Below are 18,563 nucleotides of genomic sequence, written 5' to 3'. Positions count from 1 at the left end.
GAGTGCAGTGGTGATGACAGCTCACTGCAGCCTGGGACTCCCAGGCTGCAGCGACCCTCCCGCCTAGGACACTCAAAGCGCTGGGACTACAGGCACGCGCCACCGCGCCCGGCCGGCCTTTACAATATTTTTACGACGAATACTTATGGATGTTATGTTAAGAAAATAGTTAACATCCGAGGTGCGTTTTTCCAAGTAATAACGTAGATAGCATTTACTGGGACCGTCTGGCACCAGGCACTGTCCTAGCGCCCGCCAAGGTGCGGCTTTCGCTTGTAGTTGCGCCGACGCACGAGGGCCCCGGGCGCTCCTGCCGGGGAACCTCAGCCGACCTAGCCCTGAACGCCGCCAGCCCGACCTCGCACCTCCCCTCCCTTCCCGGGCCCCGCCCCCGCTTCCTGCCAATTCGCCCCGCCTACCCCGCGTCTCCGCATCCTCTTCCTGGCTTCGCTCCATCAGCCTCGCTTTCGCTGGGCGCTGTCCTTTTCCGCGGCGGTCTGGTTTCCCCGACGTGTTTTGTTTGCGACGCTGTCGTGTAACAGCGCGCTTTACGGCCGCGGGGACGGAGCGAGCCGGCGCCAGGGCCCCTCGGGCCGGGAAGAGGGGAAGGGGAGCGAGGTTGATGCCCGGCGGAGGGGCGAGCGCGGCGTCTTGCCGGCTTCTCACCGCCGCGGAGCAAAGAGTGTCCCGGGAAGCGGCAGGGTCGGCGTCCAGGAGCGGCTTCGGGGGCTCCGGCGGCGGCAGAGGCGGAGCAAGCGGCCCCGGGTCCGGGAGCGGAGGCCCTGGGGGCCCCGCAGGCAGGATGAGCTTGACCCCGAAGGAACTCTCGAGCCTGCTCAGCATCATATCGGAGGAGGCGGGCGGCGGCAGCACCTTCGAGGGCCTGTCCACCGCCTTCCATCACTACTTCAGCAAGGCCGACCACTTCCGCCTGGGTTCGGTGCTCGTCATGCTGCTCCAGCAGCCGGACCTGCTGCCCAGCGCGGCGCAGCGTCTCACGGCGCTCTACCTGCTCTGGGAGATGTACCGCACCGAGCCGCTGGCCGCAAACCCCTTCGCCGCCAGCTTCGCGCACCTGCTCAACCCCGCGCCGCCCGCCCGCGGCGGTCAGGAGCCCGACCGCCCTCCGCTCTCAGGTACCTGCTGAAGCCAGCTGTGCCGTGTGGATAGCGTTAGATTCCGCAGCTTTCCACCCGCGCTGCTGGGAGCTCACCTGAAAGGGAAATTAACTATCCGTGTGAACTGATAATCCTCTTTTTCCGCCTCCCTCTGCGTTCCCACGCCCCTCACTCCCTCCCAGCCTTAACTCTAAAGAATGGAGAGGTGGTAGCTTAATTGCAAGTTCGTGACACCGAAAATAATTTCTCTATACACCCCATCACATCATAGAGCTCAGTGTAGGTCTTGACATGTTTAGTGTCTCAAATACGGTTCGTTCTTCGAAAGCCCGTCTGTGGTGTGTGAAGTTAAAACCAACGATAAGACTAGATCTGTCCCCGGTTTTTAGTCTCAAAGGAGTACGTAGAAGTCAGTACTAAGAAGCTGAAGAAGTTGTGGGCGGAAATACACGTGAAACACCATTAAAGACTTTGCAGCCGCCTGCCTTAGCCTGTTAGAGATGGGGGCAGAGGATAGAAAGTCTCAAATTGATGATCTCGCGATTGGAAACGCATGACTTACTGAACATTATGTAAAGTGCATTCATGGTATAAATTATGTAAAATATATTTACTATTGTGTGGCATTGGTGAGATCAAACTAGTAGGTTGGATGCGAGGCTACATTTTTTTGTTCTTAAGCTCAAACGGGATGCTTTATGTGGATTTGCTTTGGGAGAAGACTTGCAGTCAGAAAACAAAAATGGCGTGGTGACAAGGGGACCTGAAGGATTTAGGGACCAGTGTAGTGGAGGAAGCACATAGCTAGAGATAGGTAACAGCTTGATCTTACATTCCTTAACCAGCATAGGTAGGGCCTGCTATACAGTGAGTCAAGGCTAAGGCAGCAGATTTTGAGGTGACACCAGGAGTTCGTTTTTATGGTACAGGAGGGCCGCATTTCTAGTTAGCGTTCCTGCCTGGCACCCCGTCAGGATCTCTGATTGGTGCCCTGTAGTGCCCTTATCTAAGAAGGGCAACCTTTTGTATTGGCTGAGATGCCGTTAGGGTACAGGTACTTAACCTGCTTTTAAGAAGCTTGTGACTGCCCAGAAAGTGAATGTAACACAGGTTTGTGGTCAAAACCCACCACCTAGGCCTGGCGAGGTGGCTCACGCCTATAATATCAGCGCTTCTGGAGGCCGAAGTGGTGGAGGTTGGGGGTTGGGAATTGCTTGAGGCCAGGAGTTTGAAACCATGCTGGGCAACATAGTAAGACCCTGTCTACAAAAAATAAAAAATAAAAATTGTTGGGCATGGGGTGGCTCACACCTGTAGTCCCAGCTGCTCAGGAGTTTGAGGCAGAAGGATCACTTGAGCCTAGGAGTTTGAGGCTGCAGTGAGTTAGGGTGACAGCGAGACCCTGCTTCTAAACAAACACACACACACAGAAAGAGACAACCACCACCCTGGGGTGCTGGTATGAGAGGATTGGGACACTATGGGATTTAGGTCAGAGGGCCCTTTGAATTCTGAAGAACAAGTGAGGCAAAGGAACTGTGACTTATTAATGTCATTCTCATCTACAGTGAATCTAAACCCACACCTAGTCCGTAGACTGCACTGTCCACACAGATCTGCCATGGGTAGGATGGCAGCTGCCAGAGAAAGAATCCATGGATGGATTATATTTAACCGTTTTGTGCCTCAGATTCCTCATCTGTAAAATGCAAATAGTAACAACTGCCAGCTGGTAGAGTTGTTACAAAGAATAAAAGTACCTGTGAGTGTTACCCACTATTATTACCATTATTAAAGGAGGTAGGGATGGTGTGTAGGTAACATAGAAGAGAAAATATCAGTGCCAACACCCCACTCCCAGGGCTGCTGCTGTTTTCTGTTTAGGGTAAGACATTTAGTGGGTATGTCTTCAGAATGCTTTTCAGATGACTCCGAACAGAGGCAGGACTGCGATTGTGTAATGCTGGGTAGTACAGAGGAAGGAACGACCACCCGTGGAGCCAGAGAGGTTCTCGGAAGGAGTGATACTTTTGCTGGATATTGATTAGGGATGCAGGTGCGAGGGCGGGAGTGACTCTGCCAGGTATTACTAAAGAACTGGGTGTAAAGCCGTGTGCGGTGGCTCATGCCTGCAATCCTAGCACTTCGGGAGGTCGAGGCAGGCAGATCACTTGAGGCCAGGAGTTCAAAACCAGCCTGGCCAACATGATGAAACCCCATCTCTACCAAAAATACAAAAATCAGCCCAGCATGATGGTGCACTCCTGTAATCCCAGCTACTGAGGAGTCTGAGGCAGGAGAATTGCTTGAACCTGGGAGTCGGAGGCTGCAGTGAGCTGAGATTGCACCACTGCACTCCAGCCTGGGCAACAGAGTGAGACTGCCTCAAAGCAAAAAAAGGAACTGGGTGTAGAAGTTGAGGGATTTTGTGCAACTGGGGTGTAGGGTACATGGATGGGACAGAAAGTCAAGAAGTGAGATTAGGAAGGTGCGTTGGGACCGTATTATGAAGGGTCTTGTAACGGTATAAAAATCTGGGTTTAATTCTGTGTAAACAGGTTAAGTAATGTGATCAGATCTGCACTCTAGAGATATAACTAAATGGTAAGAGGAAGTGTGGACTATGGGTGGTGAGTGGGCAGGGGTCAAAACTGGGAGCTGGGGAAGTCAGTAGAGGGGGCAAGAGTACTCCAGGCAAGAGAGGAGTGGGGACTAGAGCTGAGGGAATGCAGCCTGTTGACATTGCTGCAGTGGGAGAGATGAGGCTTGATGAGCAACCGAACATGGGACAAAAGGGAAGGAACATTCAGCCTTGCGGGAATTTGTAAACTGCATTGTGTGTTGAATCAGGTAGTGTATTTGGATTGCTACTGGTTGCTCCTCTATTTATTCCACTTTACACAGTGGAAACAGAGAAGAAAGAAAAGCATGTCTGAGCACTGTAGTGTTGTCTGTTTTTGTTTACATATATAAGCTTTAGCCTTTGCAGGAATTGAGGCACTTTAGAAAATGAAGTTATTGGGCCAGGCGCGGTGGCTCACACCTGTAATTCCAGCACTTTGGGAGGCCGAGGCGGGCGGATCACGAGGTCAGCAAATCGAGACCATCCTGACTAACACGGTGAAACCGTGTCTCTACTTAAAAATACAAAAAATTAGCTGGGTGTGGTGGCGGCACCTTCAGTCCCAGCTACTCAGGAGGCTGAGGCAGGAGAAGGGCGTGAACCCAGGAGGCGAGGCTTGCAGTGAGCCGAGATCGCACCACTGTACTCCAGCCTAGGTGACAGAGCGAGACTCCGTCTCAAAAAAAAAAAAGAAAAGTTATTAATGTAAGAGGTAAAGAGGAAAGAAACACCAGGTGGGGTGCGGTGACTCACGCCTATAATCCCAGCACTTTGGGAAGCCAAGGCAGATGGATCACCTGAGGTCAGGAGTTCGAGACCAGCCTGGCCAACATGGTGAAACCGTGTCTCTACTAAAAAGACAAAAATTAGCTGGGCATGGTGGCGGGTGCCTGTAATCCCAGCTAGTTGGGAGGCTGAGGCAGGAGAATCACTTGAACCCGGAGGTTGCAGTGAGCCGAGATCATGCTACTGCACTCCAGCCTGGGGGATAAGAGTGAGACTTCATCACAAAAAAGAAAAAAAAAAAAAAAAGAGAAAACCACGAAATGCAGCATGGCAGTGAAAGACAGATTTTCTTTAGTGAAAACCTGAGAGGCACTCCTGGCCGATGTTTTAACTAAAGAAAACCTGTCTTTCACTGCTAAGCCACGTTTCGTGTTTTTTCATCTTCCTTTAACTCTTAAAATTAACAGGTACAAAAACCTTAAGTTTCATTGGTAGGGCCACAGATCATTGAATTTCAAATGACATATTTAATTACATAGTTCATAAATGTATATATTTGGTTGACTGAAACTTAATTATAATTTAGTTCTTAAAAATATATGTCTTGAAGTGGCAAGTAGCAAGTACTGATTTTACCAGATTCAAGTTGATTTTTAAAAGTAACCATTGGAGAAATTGTTATACATTTTTGTTTGCAGGATTTTTACCTCCTATAACTCCACCAGAAAAGTTTTTTCTTTCCCAGCTGATGCTGGCACCCCCACGGGAACTCTTCAAAAAGACGCCTCGCCAGATTGCGCTGATGGACGTTGGAAACATGGGCCAGTCTGTGGACATTAGTGGGCTTCAGTTAGCCTTGGCCGGTAAGGAGGAATCAATGGTTTGGGCATTCCTGTGTGGTAATATTAGGACTCTCTTGTTGAGGACTCGACTAAAATGATGGTTTTTGTAACTGCTAAAAGGTTAGTATCATCCGTTTTAAAAAGTAGTTTTAGTACTGGATCTTAAATGGAAGTCTTGGCTGGGCACAGTGGCTCACACCTGTAATCCCAGCACTTTGGGAGACCGAGGCAGGCGGATTATTTGAGGTCAGGAGTTCAAGACTAGCCTGGCCAGCATGGTAAAACCCTGTCTCTACTAAATATACAAAAAATTAGCCGTGTGTGGTGGTGCACACCTGTAATCCCAGCTACTCGGGAGGCTGAGGCAGGAGAATTGCTTGAACCTGGGAGGTGGAGGTTGCAGTGAGCCAAGAATGCACCACTGCACTCCAGCCTAGGCTACAGCAAGACTCCATCTCTACATAAATAAATAAATGGAAATCTTTATTTTCGGATGCTAATAGCTTGTACATTCATTTGTAGTTTTCACTTGAGTTGATTGCTTTTCCTGATTTAGAAGAAAGCTGGATAAAATTTAGTGTTTTTTTTTAAGTTCTGATTGGAAGACTTAATATTTGTTAAAATGTCAATACTATCCAAAACAATCAGCAGATTTGGTGCAATTCCTGTCAAAATTCCAACAGTGTTTTTTGCAGAAATAGAAAAATCCGGCCAGTCACAGTGGCTCACACCTGTAATTGGGAGGCTGAGGCACAAGAATCACTTGAACCTGGGAGGCGGAGGTTGCAGTGAGCCGAGATTGCACCACTGCACTTCAGCCTGGGTGACAGAGCGAGACTCTGTCTCAAAAAAAAGGAAAAATCCATCTTTGAACTGAAGAAAGGCTGGCGTAGTAGCTCATGCCTGTAGTCTTTGGGAGAGGCTGAAGTGGGAGGATCATTTGAGGGCAGGAGTTCAAGACTAGCCTGGGCAACACAGGGAGACTTTGTCTCTACAAATAATTAAAAACTTAGCTGGGCGTGGTGGTGCATTCCTGTGGTCTCAACTACTTGGGAGGCCTAAGTGAGAGGATCACTTGAGCCTGGGAGATTGCAGTGAGCTGTGATTGCGCCACTGCACTCCAGCCTGCATGACAGTGTGAGACCTGTCTCAAGGGACCCTCAATAGCCAAACCCAATGTACTCTTGGCATCCTTGTTGAAAATCATTTGCCCGTATATGCCAGGATTTATTTCTGGGCTTTCTATTCCATTCTATATGTCTGTCTTTCTGCCAGTACCACACTGTTTTGATTACTGTAGTTTTGTACTAAGTTTTGAAATTGGGAGGTATGAAACTTTCAACTTTGTTCTTGTTCAGGATTGTTCTGGCACATTCTGTGTTAAACATGTAAGCAAATGAATGAGTGCTCTTGAAGTAAACAGTGTGTTCTGACAGAAAATAATAGGAGAAGGAGAACTGGTGGTGAGAGAGAAGGTCTCTGAGTTCTGAAGGAGTAGAGGAGGCACTTTGGGCTTGCCTGCTATAAGCATTCAGTTTGTCACTTGAGAGCAGCTCAATAGGGAAATTGTAATATGTAGCTGGGTTTGTGAATGCTTGACTTTGTCATTAAGTAAGCTGAAGTATTAATTTTGACAATGCCCCATCATCCTCTTAGACTTCATAGACCTGTGACATTTGGCTTCTGATATAAGGTGACATGTTGCAATAAACAGCTTTTCCTTTGGAACATTGTTAACCTTTAAACTATTGGGTATTAACAATACAACAATGGGGCCAGGCACAGTGGTGCATACCTGTAATCCCAGCAGTTTGGGAGGCCGAGGCATGAGAGTCACTTGAGCCCAGGAGTTTAAAACCAGCCTGGGCAACACAGGGGGACCCTGTTTCTACAAAAGTAATTTTAAAAAATTAGTTGGGTGTAGTGGTGTGTGCATCTGTGGTCCCAGCTACCTGGGAGGCTGACATAAGAGGATCGCTTGATCCTGGGAGGTCAAGGCTGCACTGAGCTGTGATTGCACCACTGCACTCCAGCCTGGGCAACAGAGTGAGACCCTGTCAGAAAAGCAGAGACAAGAACAATGTAACAAAGGTTATTTTCTGAAACCAAAAGAAATCTTTTTAAGACTTTTTAAGGTTGTACTAATAAGTACAAAAGTACTTATTAGCCACTAGTGTCAGATATAATTTAATAGAAATAAAATGATTAGTTTTATTTATTCCTGACAAACACCGAAGATACTTTGAAAACTGGATACAGAAGTGATATATTCTGATGGTTCTAGCTTAGTATTTATAATAATATTTATACTATTTAAACAGTATTTATTTATCATAATAAAGTGAGAATCACATCTCACCTTCCTTTTCACTTGGGATGTCTTGAGCCAGACGTGAGAAAGTTGTGAAGTATATCACGTGGAGGAAGGATCACACGCCTAGAGTAAGGGCTGAGAAGTCTGCCCGAGTGGCTAAGCTTGCTGCTTGCCGTTCTCTCCCCAACTGGCAGATGTCCAAATCCATTCCTCTTCACAAGTGGAAAGAAAAAGCAAGCATGCCTCTCCACTCTGGGGCCAGCCACCCAGACCGTCTCTCTGGAGGCCTAAAATTCAGGTGTCTTACAGTGGCATCCGTGGACCACAGGTGTATTTTTGGATGATGCAGTTTGTGTTTTCTTAACTTTAAAAAAACAAGCAGACAAGTTAAACATAAGTGACTACAGGGGGTGAAGTTTTATCCCAACAATGACAGTATTCATTACAGAGGTTTCGTTTTTCTTTATGATTTATTCCTGACAAACACCGATCACTAGTTTACCACGCAACTGGCCAGTTTTTACATTTTGGTTGATAGTAATGTTATCTAACTTTTTGTACTTCAACAATCTGATATTTTTTAAAATGGCATTACAGGATAATTTTAGTGAGTATTTCTCTTAATACATGAATGAGAAAAGATGCTCTATGTCTAAGGCATCTTTTCATATGTCTGGCCATTTTTCCATTGGGTCGATGGTCTTCTACTGATTTGTATAGTTCTTTACTCAGGAATTTAGCCAGGTGTTTCTAAAATTATACAATCTGAAATAAAACATGCATTCACTTTTTAAAGGAATTATAATTAAGTGAACCTGGAGCAACCTGCCATCCAAGTTAAGAAAGAGAATATTTTCAGGGCCAAGAGGCTCCCTGGGTGTTTCTCCAGGTGGCTGCCTCATCACTAACCTGATTTTTATGATAATCATCCTCAATTTGCTTCCCTCCTGTGCCTGCCCATAGTTTCACGTTGCATGCCCTTGAACTTCATATATGTGGAATTGTACTGCATTTCTTTTGTGCTTTTCTTCTGTTGGGGGGTGAAAGATGAGTCCATGCTGATGGCGTGTAACTGCAGTGGCTGCTCTTCATTGCTGCTGTGGTACCTTCACACTGTGGAATACCAAGTTCTGTATCCATTCTGCCACTGATGGACATAATACTGCTGTGAACATTCTTGCACCTTATTCTGGGGTGCGTGTGAAAGTGTGTCTCCTAGATGGAAAGAGATGCACATGTAAAACTTTATAAGGAAACGTCAAATTGTTTTCCAAAGTTGCTGTGCCATTTTTCATTCCTGTAACAGTGTGCAAGTTACCTTACATCCTCTTCCGCATTTGATAATGTCAAGTTTATACATTTTTGCCAATCTGGTGGGTATGTTATAGTATCTTGTGTTTTAACTGGATTTTCCCTAGTTCCTAATGGGATTAAACATCTTTTCAGATTTTTTTGGCCATTCAAGCTTTTTAAATAAAATCCTTATTAAAGTTATTAGTTCATTTTTTCCTGTTGGGTTTTTTTTTTTCTTTTTTTTTTTTTTTTTTTTTTTTGAGACGGAGTCTGGCTCTGTCACCCGGGCTGGAGTGCAGTGGCCAGATCTCAGCTCACTGCAAGCTCCGCCTCCCGGGTTCCCGCCATTCTCCTGCCTCAGCCTCCCGAGTAGCTGGGACTACAGGCGCCCGCCGCCTCGCCCGGCTAGTTTTTTGTATTTTTTTAGTAGAGACGGGGTTTCACCGTGTTCGCCAGGATGGTCTCGATCTCCTGACCTCGTGATCCGCCCGTCTCGGCCTCCCAAAGTGCTGGGATTACAGGCTTGAGCCACCGCGCCCGGCTTTTTTTTTTCAATTAATTTAAAAATTTATGTACAGTAAGTCCTCAACATCACTGACAGGTTGTTGGAAACTGCGGATTTAAGTGAAGTGATGTAGATCAGGTCCTTGAATAACACTGTTTCATCAACATTGTTTTATTATAACATTGATGAAAATAATTGTTATATGTCGTTTCACTTAGTTGCAGATGCCAAGAATCTTTCAACGACGTTAAGTGAGGACCTGCTGTACGTACAGACACACACACATACTCTTTCTCTCTCTCTCTGAATCTGGCTCTTTGTTTTTCTGTGTTACAGATAGCTTACCTCAGTCGGTAGCTTTTCAGTCTCCTCATGATGTCCATAATTTTAAAACATCTCCTATTTTAACCTTTTCCAGAACGCCAATCTGAACTGCCAACACAAAGCAAAGCGAGCTTCCCCAGTATTCTCAGTGACCCAGACCCGGATTCTTCTAATTCTGGATTTGACAGCTCAGTTGCCTCTCAGATCACGGAAGCTTTAGTCAGCGGACCAAAGCCACCTATTGAAAGTAGGTGTATGTAAATTAATTTATATTCTTGGTTTTATTCCGTCAGCATCCTCTAGGACTTTTCAGTTTTTTGAGACATCATCTTATTTTTGTTATGACTTAAATTGTAATTTAGTGTGAACCTTTCTAGTGTAGTGAGTATCTAGAACATAGTAGAGATGTTCAGTGACAATTAGTTTCTTTTTTTTTTTTTTTTTTTTGTATTTTTAGTAGAGACGGGGTTTCACTGCATTAGCCAGGATGGTCTGGATCTCCTGACCTCATGATCCGCCCGTCTTGGCCTCCCAAAGTGCTGGGATTACAGGCTTGAGCCACCGCGCCCGACAATTAGTTTCTTCTTTAAGAAAAGTGCATGCCAAGTTGTTGGTTGCACGTCTATCCTATGCATACCTAAAGATACAGGCCGGGTGCGGTTGCTCACACCTGTAATCCCAGCATTTGGGAGGCCAAGGCGGGTGGATCACTTGAGGTCAGGAGTTTGACACCAGCCTGGCCAACATGGTGAAACCCCGTCTTTACTAAAAATACAAAAATTAGCCAAGACTAGTGGTGCACGCCTGTAGTCCCAGCTACTCAGGAGTCTGAGGCAGGAGAATGGCTCGAACCTGGGAGGCAGAGGTTGCAGTGAGCCAAGATTGCACCACAGAACTCCAGCCTGGGGGACAGAGTGAGTGAGTGTTTCAAAAAGGAAAAAAAAAATTTTTTTTTTAATTACAGATTCTGATTTTACTGAAATGAGTCTTTTTGTAGCAGCTCATTATCTTTTTGTTTCATACCTCTTAAGTAATCTTATCACTATCATTTCCTTTTCCATTTTAAAGTTTTTCTTATAAGCTCCTAATTTACTTTAATTCAAAGAAAATACTTGTAGAATTTGAAATAATATTAGCTGCATTTTTTTGGGGGTTTCTTTAAGAGATGGAGTCTTGCTGTGATGCCCAGCCAAATGTGAGAGTCTACTGTTGAGTTTACAGAAAACATCTATTTTCTGGTTAAAAATCATCACTTTATCTTAAACATCTCCGCTGCCTCTTCTCTCACCTCACCAGGACTAGCATCTGAATCTCCCTTCAACCACTTACAAAATCTGCCAGACTCCATCCCCTGAGACTCAGGGGATCCTCCTACCTCAGACTCCCACGTAGCTGGAATTACAGGCATGCACCACTCTCCCTGGCATCTGTTTTATAGGCTTCTGTGTGCTCTGAATTATGAAGGCAAGCTTTCTGCTTTGGAATGAGAACATGTTTACCCGGTGATAGTGTGGTATATCACCATGAGTTTGAAATTCACACAGTGACTTTTGTACCATTTGGTTTACAGTAGATCTTTGGCATACATAGGTTTAATATTTGAAATTTCCGCTAGTCACAAGTGTGACTGAAATGTCCATGGCATGTAGTGGCTTCTTTTTAATATTTGCTTGGGCACAACTCTACATTGCATAGGTCACCAGGAAGATATGTGAAAAGCAGATCACTCATCATAAGTGGGTCAAGCCAAATACCCGATGTCCCCACCTCGCAGGAACTCTCTACACATAAGGAGTACTGCTCGTAAATTGGTAAAAACCTACAAAAAAAAATTTTTTTTTTTTTTTTTTTTTTTTTTTTTTTTTTTTGAGACGGAGTCTCGCTCTGTCGCCCAGGCTGGAGTGCAGTGGCGCGATCTCGGCTCACTGCAAGCTCCGCCTCCCGGGTTCACGCCATTCTCCCGCCTCAGCCTCCGAGTAGCTGGGACTACAGGCGCCCGCCACCACGCCCGGCTAGTTTTTTGTATTTTTAGTAGAGACGGGGTTTCACCATGTTAGCCAGGATGGTCTCGATCTCCTGACCTCGTGATCCACCCGCCTCGGCCTCCCAAAGTGCTGGGATTACAGGCTTGAGCCACCGCGCCCGGCCAAAAAAAAAAAAAAATTTTTGTAAGTGGTTGAAGGGAGATTCAGATGCTAGTCCTGGTGAGGTGAGAGAAGAGGCAGTGGAGATGTTTAAGATAAAGTGACGATTTTTAACCAGAAAATAGATGTTTTCTGTAAACTCAACAGTAGACTCTCATATTTGGCAGGGCTAGGATCCATGATCGGAATAAGCCACTTCTGCCCTATGTGGATCCATGATCGGAATAAGCCACTTCTGCCCTATGTGGATCCATGATAGGAATAAACGACTTCTGCCTATGTGGATCCATGATCGGAATAAGCCACTTCTGCCCTATGTGGACCCATGATAGGAATAAATGACTTCTGCCCTATGTGGATCCATGATCGGAATAAGTCACTTCTGCCCTATGTGGAAACCATGTGAGATGTGAAATTGGTTCAGCAGAAGTCCTAGCCAGCATTTATTTCAGTGGGTTTGTAACTCAGGGATGAATCTTGTTTTATAAAACAGTCGAGTTGAACCACTTCATTTTCCTTTTGTACTTATATTGTTTTCTGAAAATAAATACAGCATTTGTGAATTTAGGGATTCGTGACGGTCTCCACATTCATTTCAAAATATCAAAAGGCAACCATACTTTTCCTCCTGCTGTTTCATCACCACATAATTTGTTACTTCAGTTATAAGATGCAAAGATAAAACTAGTACAGATCACAGTGGCGACTGAACGAACAGTGAAAACCAGAACAAATAGTGGTAACTCAGAATAGGATGTGTGAGGACATAGTATTTCATTTTTTTCATCAAAAGTCTTCACCCGTTTAGCAGTCGCGCCCTTTTGCTGTTGAGTGGTCATGCTTAAGTACAGCGTGGGCAGGCCACGGCCAGGCTTTCCTCATTTCCCCAAAAATGAATAGTTTGTTCTCTGGCATCACGCTGGCATAGTGTTCTTTCATTGTCTTGTTTGCATTCTGACTGAAGCCCTGCCTTCCTGTGTCATTCCTGCTTCTGATTTTGAAGTATAAGAGTTTTAGTCACGTCATCCTTATTAAGAGATCTCTTTGTGAACTTTATTAAGTGAAATGTGTGAGATGTGTAGAGATGTTAGCTTCCTGATAGGAGCAACTATCACTGCTCTCATTACAGGCCATTTTCGACCAGAGTTTATTCGTCCACCGCCTCCACTCCACATTTGTGAGGATGAACTGGCCTGGCTAAACCCCACAGAGCCTGACCACGCAATCCAATGGGATAAATCAATGTGTGTTAAGAATAGCACTGGTGTGGAGATCAAGCGAATAATGGCCAAAGCCTTCAAAAGCCCCTTATCCTCTCCCCAACAAACGCAGGTGTGTATTGATTGTAAGCATTTTCTTATCTTTTTCTAAAATTCATTTTTAATTAAAACAAATTTGTTTTTGAGACAGTCTCTCACTCGGTTGCCCAGGGTGGAGTGCAGTGGCATGATCTTGGCTCATTGCAACCTCTGCCTCCTGGGTTCAGGTGACTCGTGCCTCAGCCTCCCCAGCAGTTGGGACTACAGGCATGCACCACCATGCCTGGCTAATTTCTGTATTTTTGGTAGAGATGAGGTTTTGCCATTGTTGGCCAGGCTGGTCTGGCCTCAAGTGATCTGCCAGCCTTGGCCTCCCAAAGTGCTGGGATTACAGGTGTGAGCCACTGCACTCAGCCATTGTGAGCCTTTTCTTATCTTTAATCCAACAAGAGTATTTGTTTTTTGGAAAGTGATAAGCAGTAAACTAATCCTGTCACCATGAGGCAGCAGTAGGAAGTTGCAAAGGTTTTTGGGTCTCTGAAGTTTTGTTCTGCTCTTTGGTAGTTTTGCTGTGGTGGGGCAAGAAGTCTGATGGCTGAAAATGTTCTGACGTTTCTTTGTGATCAGTTTGTCCCTGGGAGAGGTGGGGTCGTGGGGGTGTCACTGCTGTGTACAGCGGGACACTTTCCCCAGTGGTTACGTTTGAGCAGACAGTAACGCTTCTGATGGAAAGCGGAGTTACTGACAGGCTGTAGGGAGGAAACAAGGCTGGGAAGGGGAACCCGCCCCCATCACACAGCTGGATCGTGGTGGATTTGAGATTAAAGTAGCCCCCACTGCCCGAGCGGGAGACTGGATCCCCTCCGGAGAGGCAAGGCCACTCTTCTACTGGTTGGTGAATTTTATCCAGTTTGCATTAGAACTTTTCAGGAGATATTGACCTCTCCAATCAAGTTTGACACCAAAAATATCATTTTCAAAATGAAATAATGAATAGCAATGTTTGTAGTTCGCTTTGCTCGCGAGACTATCCTGAAAACACAGTGACTATGGAACATACAAGTAGACAGGGAAAAAAAAAACAGCATAGGACATTTAAAGAGGAAGTGCTTATTTGGTGGAAAAAATCTTTTGGGGATACCTGTTTGAATTACAAAGTGTGGCTGTGACTTGAACTGTAAAGTTCTGCAGACTGATGACTTGCAGCAGGTCGGCTGTCCTGCTTCCCACTCCGCCCCCTTCTCAAGTAGTTCTGGTCTCTACCTGAGTGGGGTGGGGCAGGACTGTTTCTTGGGATAACTAGTTGGTCATTAAGATTATTTTTAGTTACAACAGATCACAGAAAAAAAAAACCTGCAAAGGACTTGACATTGTTACAACCAGACAGTGTTGTATCTGACCAGACAGTATGGAGTCTGGCTTGATGTCCAGGAAGAGGAATCACTAGCATATTTATAAACTGTCTTAGATGTGTTTGCGTTTTAGTTTGTTCAAAATTAAAATTAAAATTTTAATTAAAATTAAAATTTAGAAATGTCAAGACATCATGGGTTTGAAGGAAGAAATTTATGAAGTTGGTTCAATGCAGATAGTTTTGTAGCTTTTTGTATAAAATGCTTATTTCATATACATGGGAAAAAAAATTGACTCAAGACCCTCTTTTTCTCTCCCTCTCTCTCTTTAAAAATCTGGTGTATTTAGCTCCTTGGTGAGTTGGAAAAAGACCCCAAACTTGTCTACCATATTGGCCTCACCCCAGCCAAACTTCCTGACCTTGTGGAAAACAACCCTTTAGTCGCTATAGAAATGTTGCTGAAATTAATGCAGTCAAGCCAGATCACTGAGTATTTCTCTGTCCTGGTCAATATGGACATGTCTTTACATTCAATGGAAGTTGTAAATCGGTAAGTTTCTAGATTTGATCAAATGTGTGGGGATAGATACAGATTAGATGGCCAGGAAGGAAAAATTGTAACAGATTTTTGTGTTGATATTATTGGCATAAGAGTAACTATTAAAGAAATAATCTAAGCCTTAGCATTCACTACATGTGAATTTAGCATGCGTTAATAAGAACTGAGGGTAGGATTTCAAACATATTTAGTGTTAGTAGAAGCTGAAATGAAATTTCATAAATGAAATAAATGAAAATGCTGAAATTTATTTTATTTATTTTTTTGAGAGGGAGTCTCACTCTGTTGCCCAAGCTAGAGTACAGTGGTGCAATCTCGGCTCACCGCAACCTCCACCCCCTGGGTTCAAGCAATTCTTCTGCCTTAGCCTCCCTAGTAGCTGGGATTACAGGTGTGTGTGCTACCACACCCGGCTAAGTTTTGTACTTTTAGTAGAGATGGGGTTTTGCCATGTTGGTCAGGCTGCTTTCGAACTCCTGACCTCAAGTGATCTGCCCACCTCAGCCTCCCAAAGTGCAAGGATTACAGGCGTGAGCCACTGTGCCAGCCAATTACTGAAATTCATTTCCCTGTACATAGTCCTATCTTCTTTATCCCTGTACAAATACAGATATTTTTTTCTTAGTGACTAACAGCTGTAAGTGTGGAAAAATATGGACCTTAAGAGCTGAGAATCCTAGGAATGCCGTCCTAGCTTCCTCGTGCTCTTCTCCCAGCCTTTCTGACTCCCCCGTCTCCTGACCCTGCCATCCTTGACTGTCAGGAAAATAGAACGTCTTCCCTTCTTGATGTGTGCTGTACAGTGTTTGCATTTTATAGTATTTTCCTTACAAATCTCTTTTAGGTAAGTTGTTTATGTGCAGGATGGCCAGAGGTTCAGGTGTGCCTGAGTCCTGGTGGCTTTGCATCCTGAGCTCCCTTTCACGTGGTATCCTGCTTTGGATGATAAATTATATGGTCCTCCTATATGGGGAAATCCGTTCTGAGTGCCAAGCAACTAAACTTCAGTGAGAGCATAGTTTTTTAACACCTGTTTGTAAGTTGGGGCTTTTTGAAAAATCTATGTGAAATTGAACTACAGAATGTGCCCTTTTTTCATCAACTATTGGGGGAAAAAAGCCCAGCTGGAAGCCAAGGGAGTGGAAGTATGTGCATAGAAGGAGTGCATTCTTTTAGGGGCAGGAGAGGGAGGAAGCGTGAGGTTTCCAGATTAATTTTTAACTTTAACCTTGGTCACCGGCAAAACTAGCTAGCTGCTTGTTGAAAATGTGTTGCTGCATTTCTCCCACTCCTTGTTCCAGTCTTTCCCCTACTGAGTGAAGACTCTTTTCAGTGGCCCAGTTCTGTGCAGGTTTGCCTGCACAGCGTGGATTGACCACGCTGAGTGTTCACTTCCCCTTCACCATATTCTTATAGCAGTTCTTGTCCCTACCAGACATTTGGCCCCGAGTCCAAGATGCAGAATCACTGTATCTTTTTGTCAGTGCGATTCTATCTGCTCAGTATCTTGGAATTCAAGGACAGGGTCCTGTTTGTTTTCCCCCAACACCTATCACAGTGCATCATCCTTAAGCGTGAAAACATGTTTGTTGGTGACACACGAATCTCAAGTGACTGCAGCAGCTCATGACAGTGTCCTTGGAGCACTGCCTCCTCATGCCTTATTGAAAAAAGTTTTGAGGTCTGATAAGTTTAGAAAAGGTAGCATATATTAATCTTCTTTTGGAAATTCATACTTTGAGTATGGAATTCCTGTTCCCACCCCACTCATTTTTCTCCTTAAAACATTCCATATAATCCTTTGGAAAATACTGGCTTTGGCCTTTATTATGACTCTAAATTCCAGTAACAGACCATGACTTATGATTTAACCAAGAATACTCAGGGGCAGGGCTCAAAAAAATAATTGCGATATGTACAGTAAGTAGAGACAGTTTTAAAAAGTGTTATTTATGAGTAAGTAGGTGTGGCTCTTGGGTTTACTTGCCCAAGTATATTTAAAACAAGGGAATTGGATATGTCAGATAATTCCACCAGATGACCGAAGCAAATTTTGTATTTTATGGTTAACAGTGTTTTTCGATGTTAGCAAATGAAATTAATGGCCCAAATTTTCTTTTATGAAACAGACTAACTACAGCTGTTGATCTACCTCCTGAGTTTATTCACCTTTATATATCAAATTGCATCTCTACTTGTGAACAAATTAAGGATAAATATATGCAGGTAATAGAAATTTCTGTAAATTTTATAATTGCCTGCCAGGAAAATGAGCACACTAACATTTGTTCTTTTTCCCCTTTTTCAGAATCGGTTGGTGCGTCTTGTGTGTGTGTTTCTCCAATCCTTGATCCGTAACAAAATTATTAATGTACAGGATTTGTTTATAGAAGTGCAGGCATTCTGTATTGAATTCAGTAGGATACGAGAAGCTGCTGGTCTTTTCCGGTTGTTGAAGACGTTGGATACTGGGGAAACACCTTCTGAGACCAAAATGTCAAAATAATACCTCATCAGAACCATCCCATCCATTTACTGTTCAGCCGTACTGTGATTTAGTTTTTACACCGTTAAAACCCTGAGTGGATTGCTTGGTCTAATGCATATAAACAGTACTTTATCTACTTAAAGCAAAGTTTTGCTTTCTTGGATGACTTTTTCCGTGAGATGAATTTTTGATAAGAACTGGGGAAAACGTGTCTTTTAGGTGTCTTGCTGATGACTATCCATAGGAGGAATGGCTATCCCAAAAAAATAGATGAGTTTTTTTTTTTTAAGCACTAAAGAACAAAATGTGTTTTTCATTAATACAGGCTTCTGATGAAACAGGAATCCAGTTTTCATAAAGTTCCAATGTTGATAATGAGAGTAAATTCTTAAACATTTGTGATACTGTCCTAGAGGTGAAAGCAGCTGAATGTTTCTGAACCATCAAGAGGCAAACAGGAGTTTGGTTCTTGAACCTGCTTATGCACAAAGCTCTTAACTCCTCATGAACCAAGGACTTACTTGTAACTTTCTCCTTGTCGTGGAGGCTTAATAGACAACAGAATAAATGCATTTCTTGGGCCTCTTATAAACTTGGGAACGCTTAGAAAGCTGCTTCTATTACCAGGCTGTAATAGCTGGTATAGTTTTTTGGTTTTTTTCCCTCTTAAGATGTTCTGTTATTAGTCTGAGACAGCTATTTTTTTGTTTTAAGGAAAAACGTCAGTCAGTGCTCTGGGAGGTGATTTCCTGTGGGGTCTGCACCCTCCTGTCTGGGTGGTGGATGTGGGTTTGAGAAGTAGGAGAGCAGGGTGGTACCATGTGGGCTCTTACCCTTTATGTGATTTTGGACAACAGTGCCTTCCATTAAAGTTCTTTTTATCAGCTGTTATCTGATATATTTTTAAAGAAATCATGAGAAATTCCTTTTACTGAGGTATTTTCAAAGTGTATTTACAAGGAAGATGATCTGTTCAACAGGAATTACTCTCTAACACTTTGAAAAAGTTAAAGG

The 18,563-nt window shown here is 44.2% G+C and overlaps 2 protein-coding genes across 3 annotated transcripts in view; one reads left to right on the top strand and one right to left on the bottom strand.

The window, feature by feature from the left end:
- Window positions 1–442: 442 nt before the first annotated feature.
- Window positions 443–18,438, top strand: CNOT11 (CCR4-NOT transcription complex subunit 11). 2 transcript variants are annotated; one of them, XM_003909044.3, is made up of 7 exons: window positions 443–1,136; window positions 5,166–5,330; window positions 9,840–9,992; window positions 13,019–13,221; window positions 14,850–15,052; window positions 17,191–17,287; window positions 17,370–18,438. In XM_003909044.3, the coding sequence occupies exons 1-7, from the start codon at window positions 623–625 to the stop codon at window positions 17,565–17,567; spliced, it is 1,533 nt and encodes a 510-aa protein (XP_003909093.1). In that variant the 5' UTR covers window positions 443–622; the 3' UTR covers window positions 17,568–18,438. The 2 variants fall into 2 exon arrangements, with proteins under 2 accessions (XP_003909093.1, XP_021780815.1); XM_021925123.1 differs by lacking the exon at window positions 5,166–5,330.
- Window positions 7,579–18,563, bottom strand: part of RNF149 (ring finger protein 149) — a 48,984-nt gene continuing 37,999 nt past the window's right edge. Inside the window, exons 8-9 of the transcript XR_004178364.1 lie at window positions 8,533–8,838; window positions 7,579–7,987 (exon numbers count right to left, since the gene is read on the bottom strand). The gene's annotated coding sequence lies outside the window, so the exon portion shown is untranslated. The remainder of the gene's footprint in view (window positions 7,988–8,532; window positions 8,839–18,563) is intronic.

The sequence above is a fragment of the Papio anubis genome, chromosome 14, assembly GCF_008728515.1.
Source record: "Papio anubis isolate 15944 chromosome 14, Panubis1.0, whole genome shotgun sequence".
NCBI lineage: Eukaryota > Metazoa > Chordata > Mammalia > Primates > Cercopithecidae > Papio > Papio anubis.
Note: the sequence above shows the minus strand (reverse complement) of the source record. Positions and strands in the feature narration are given on the sequence as shown.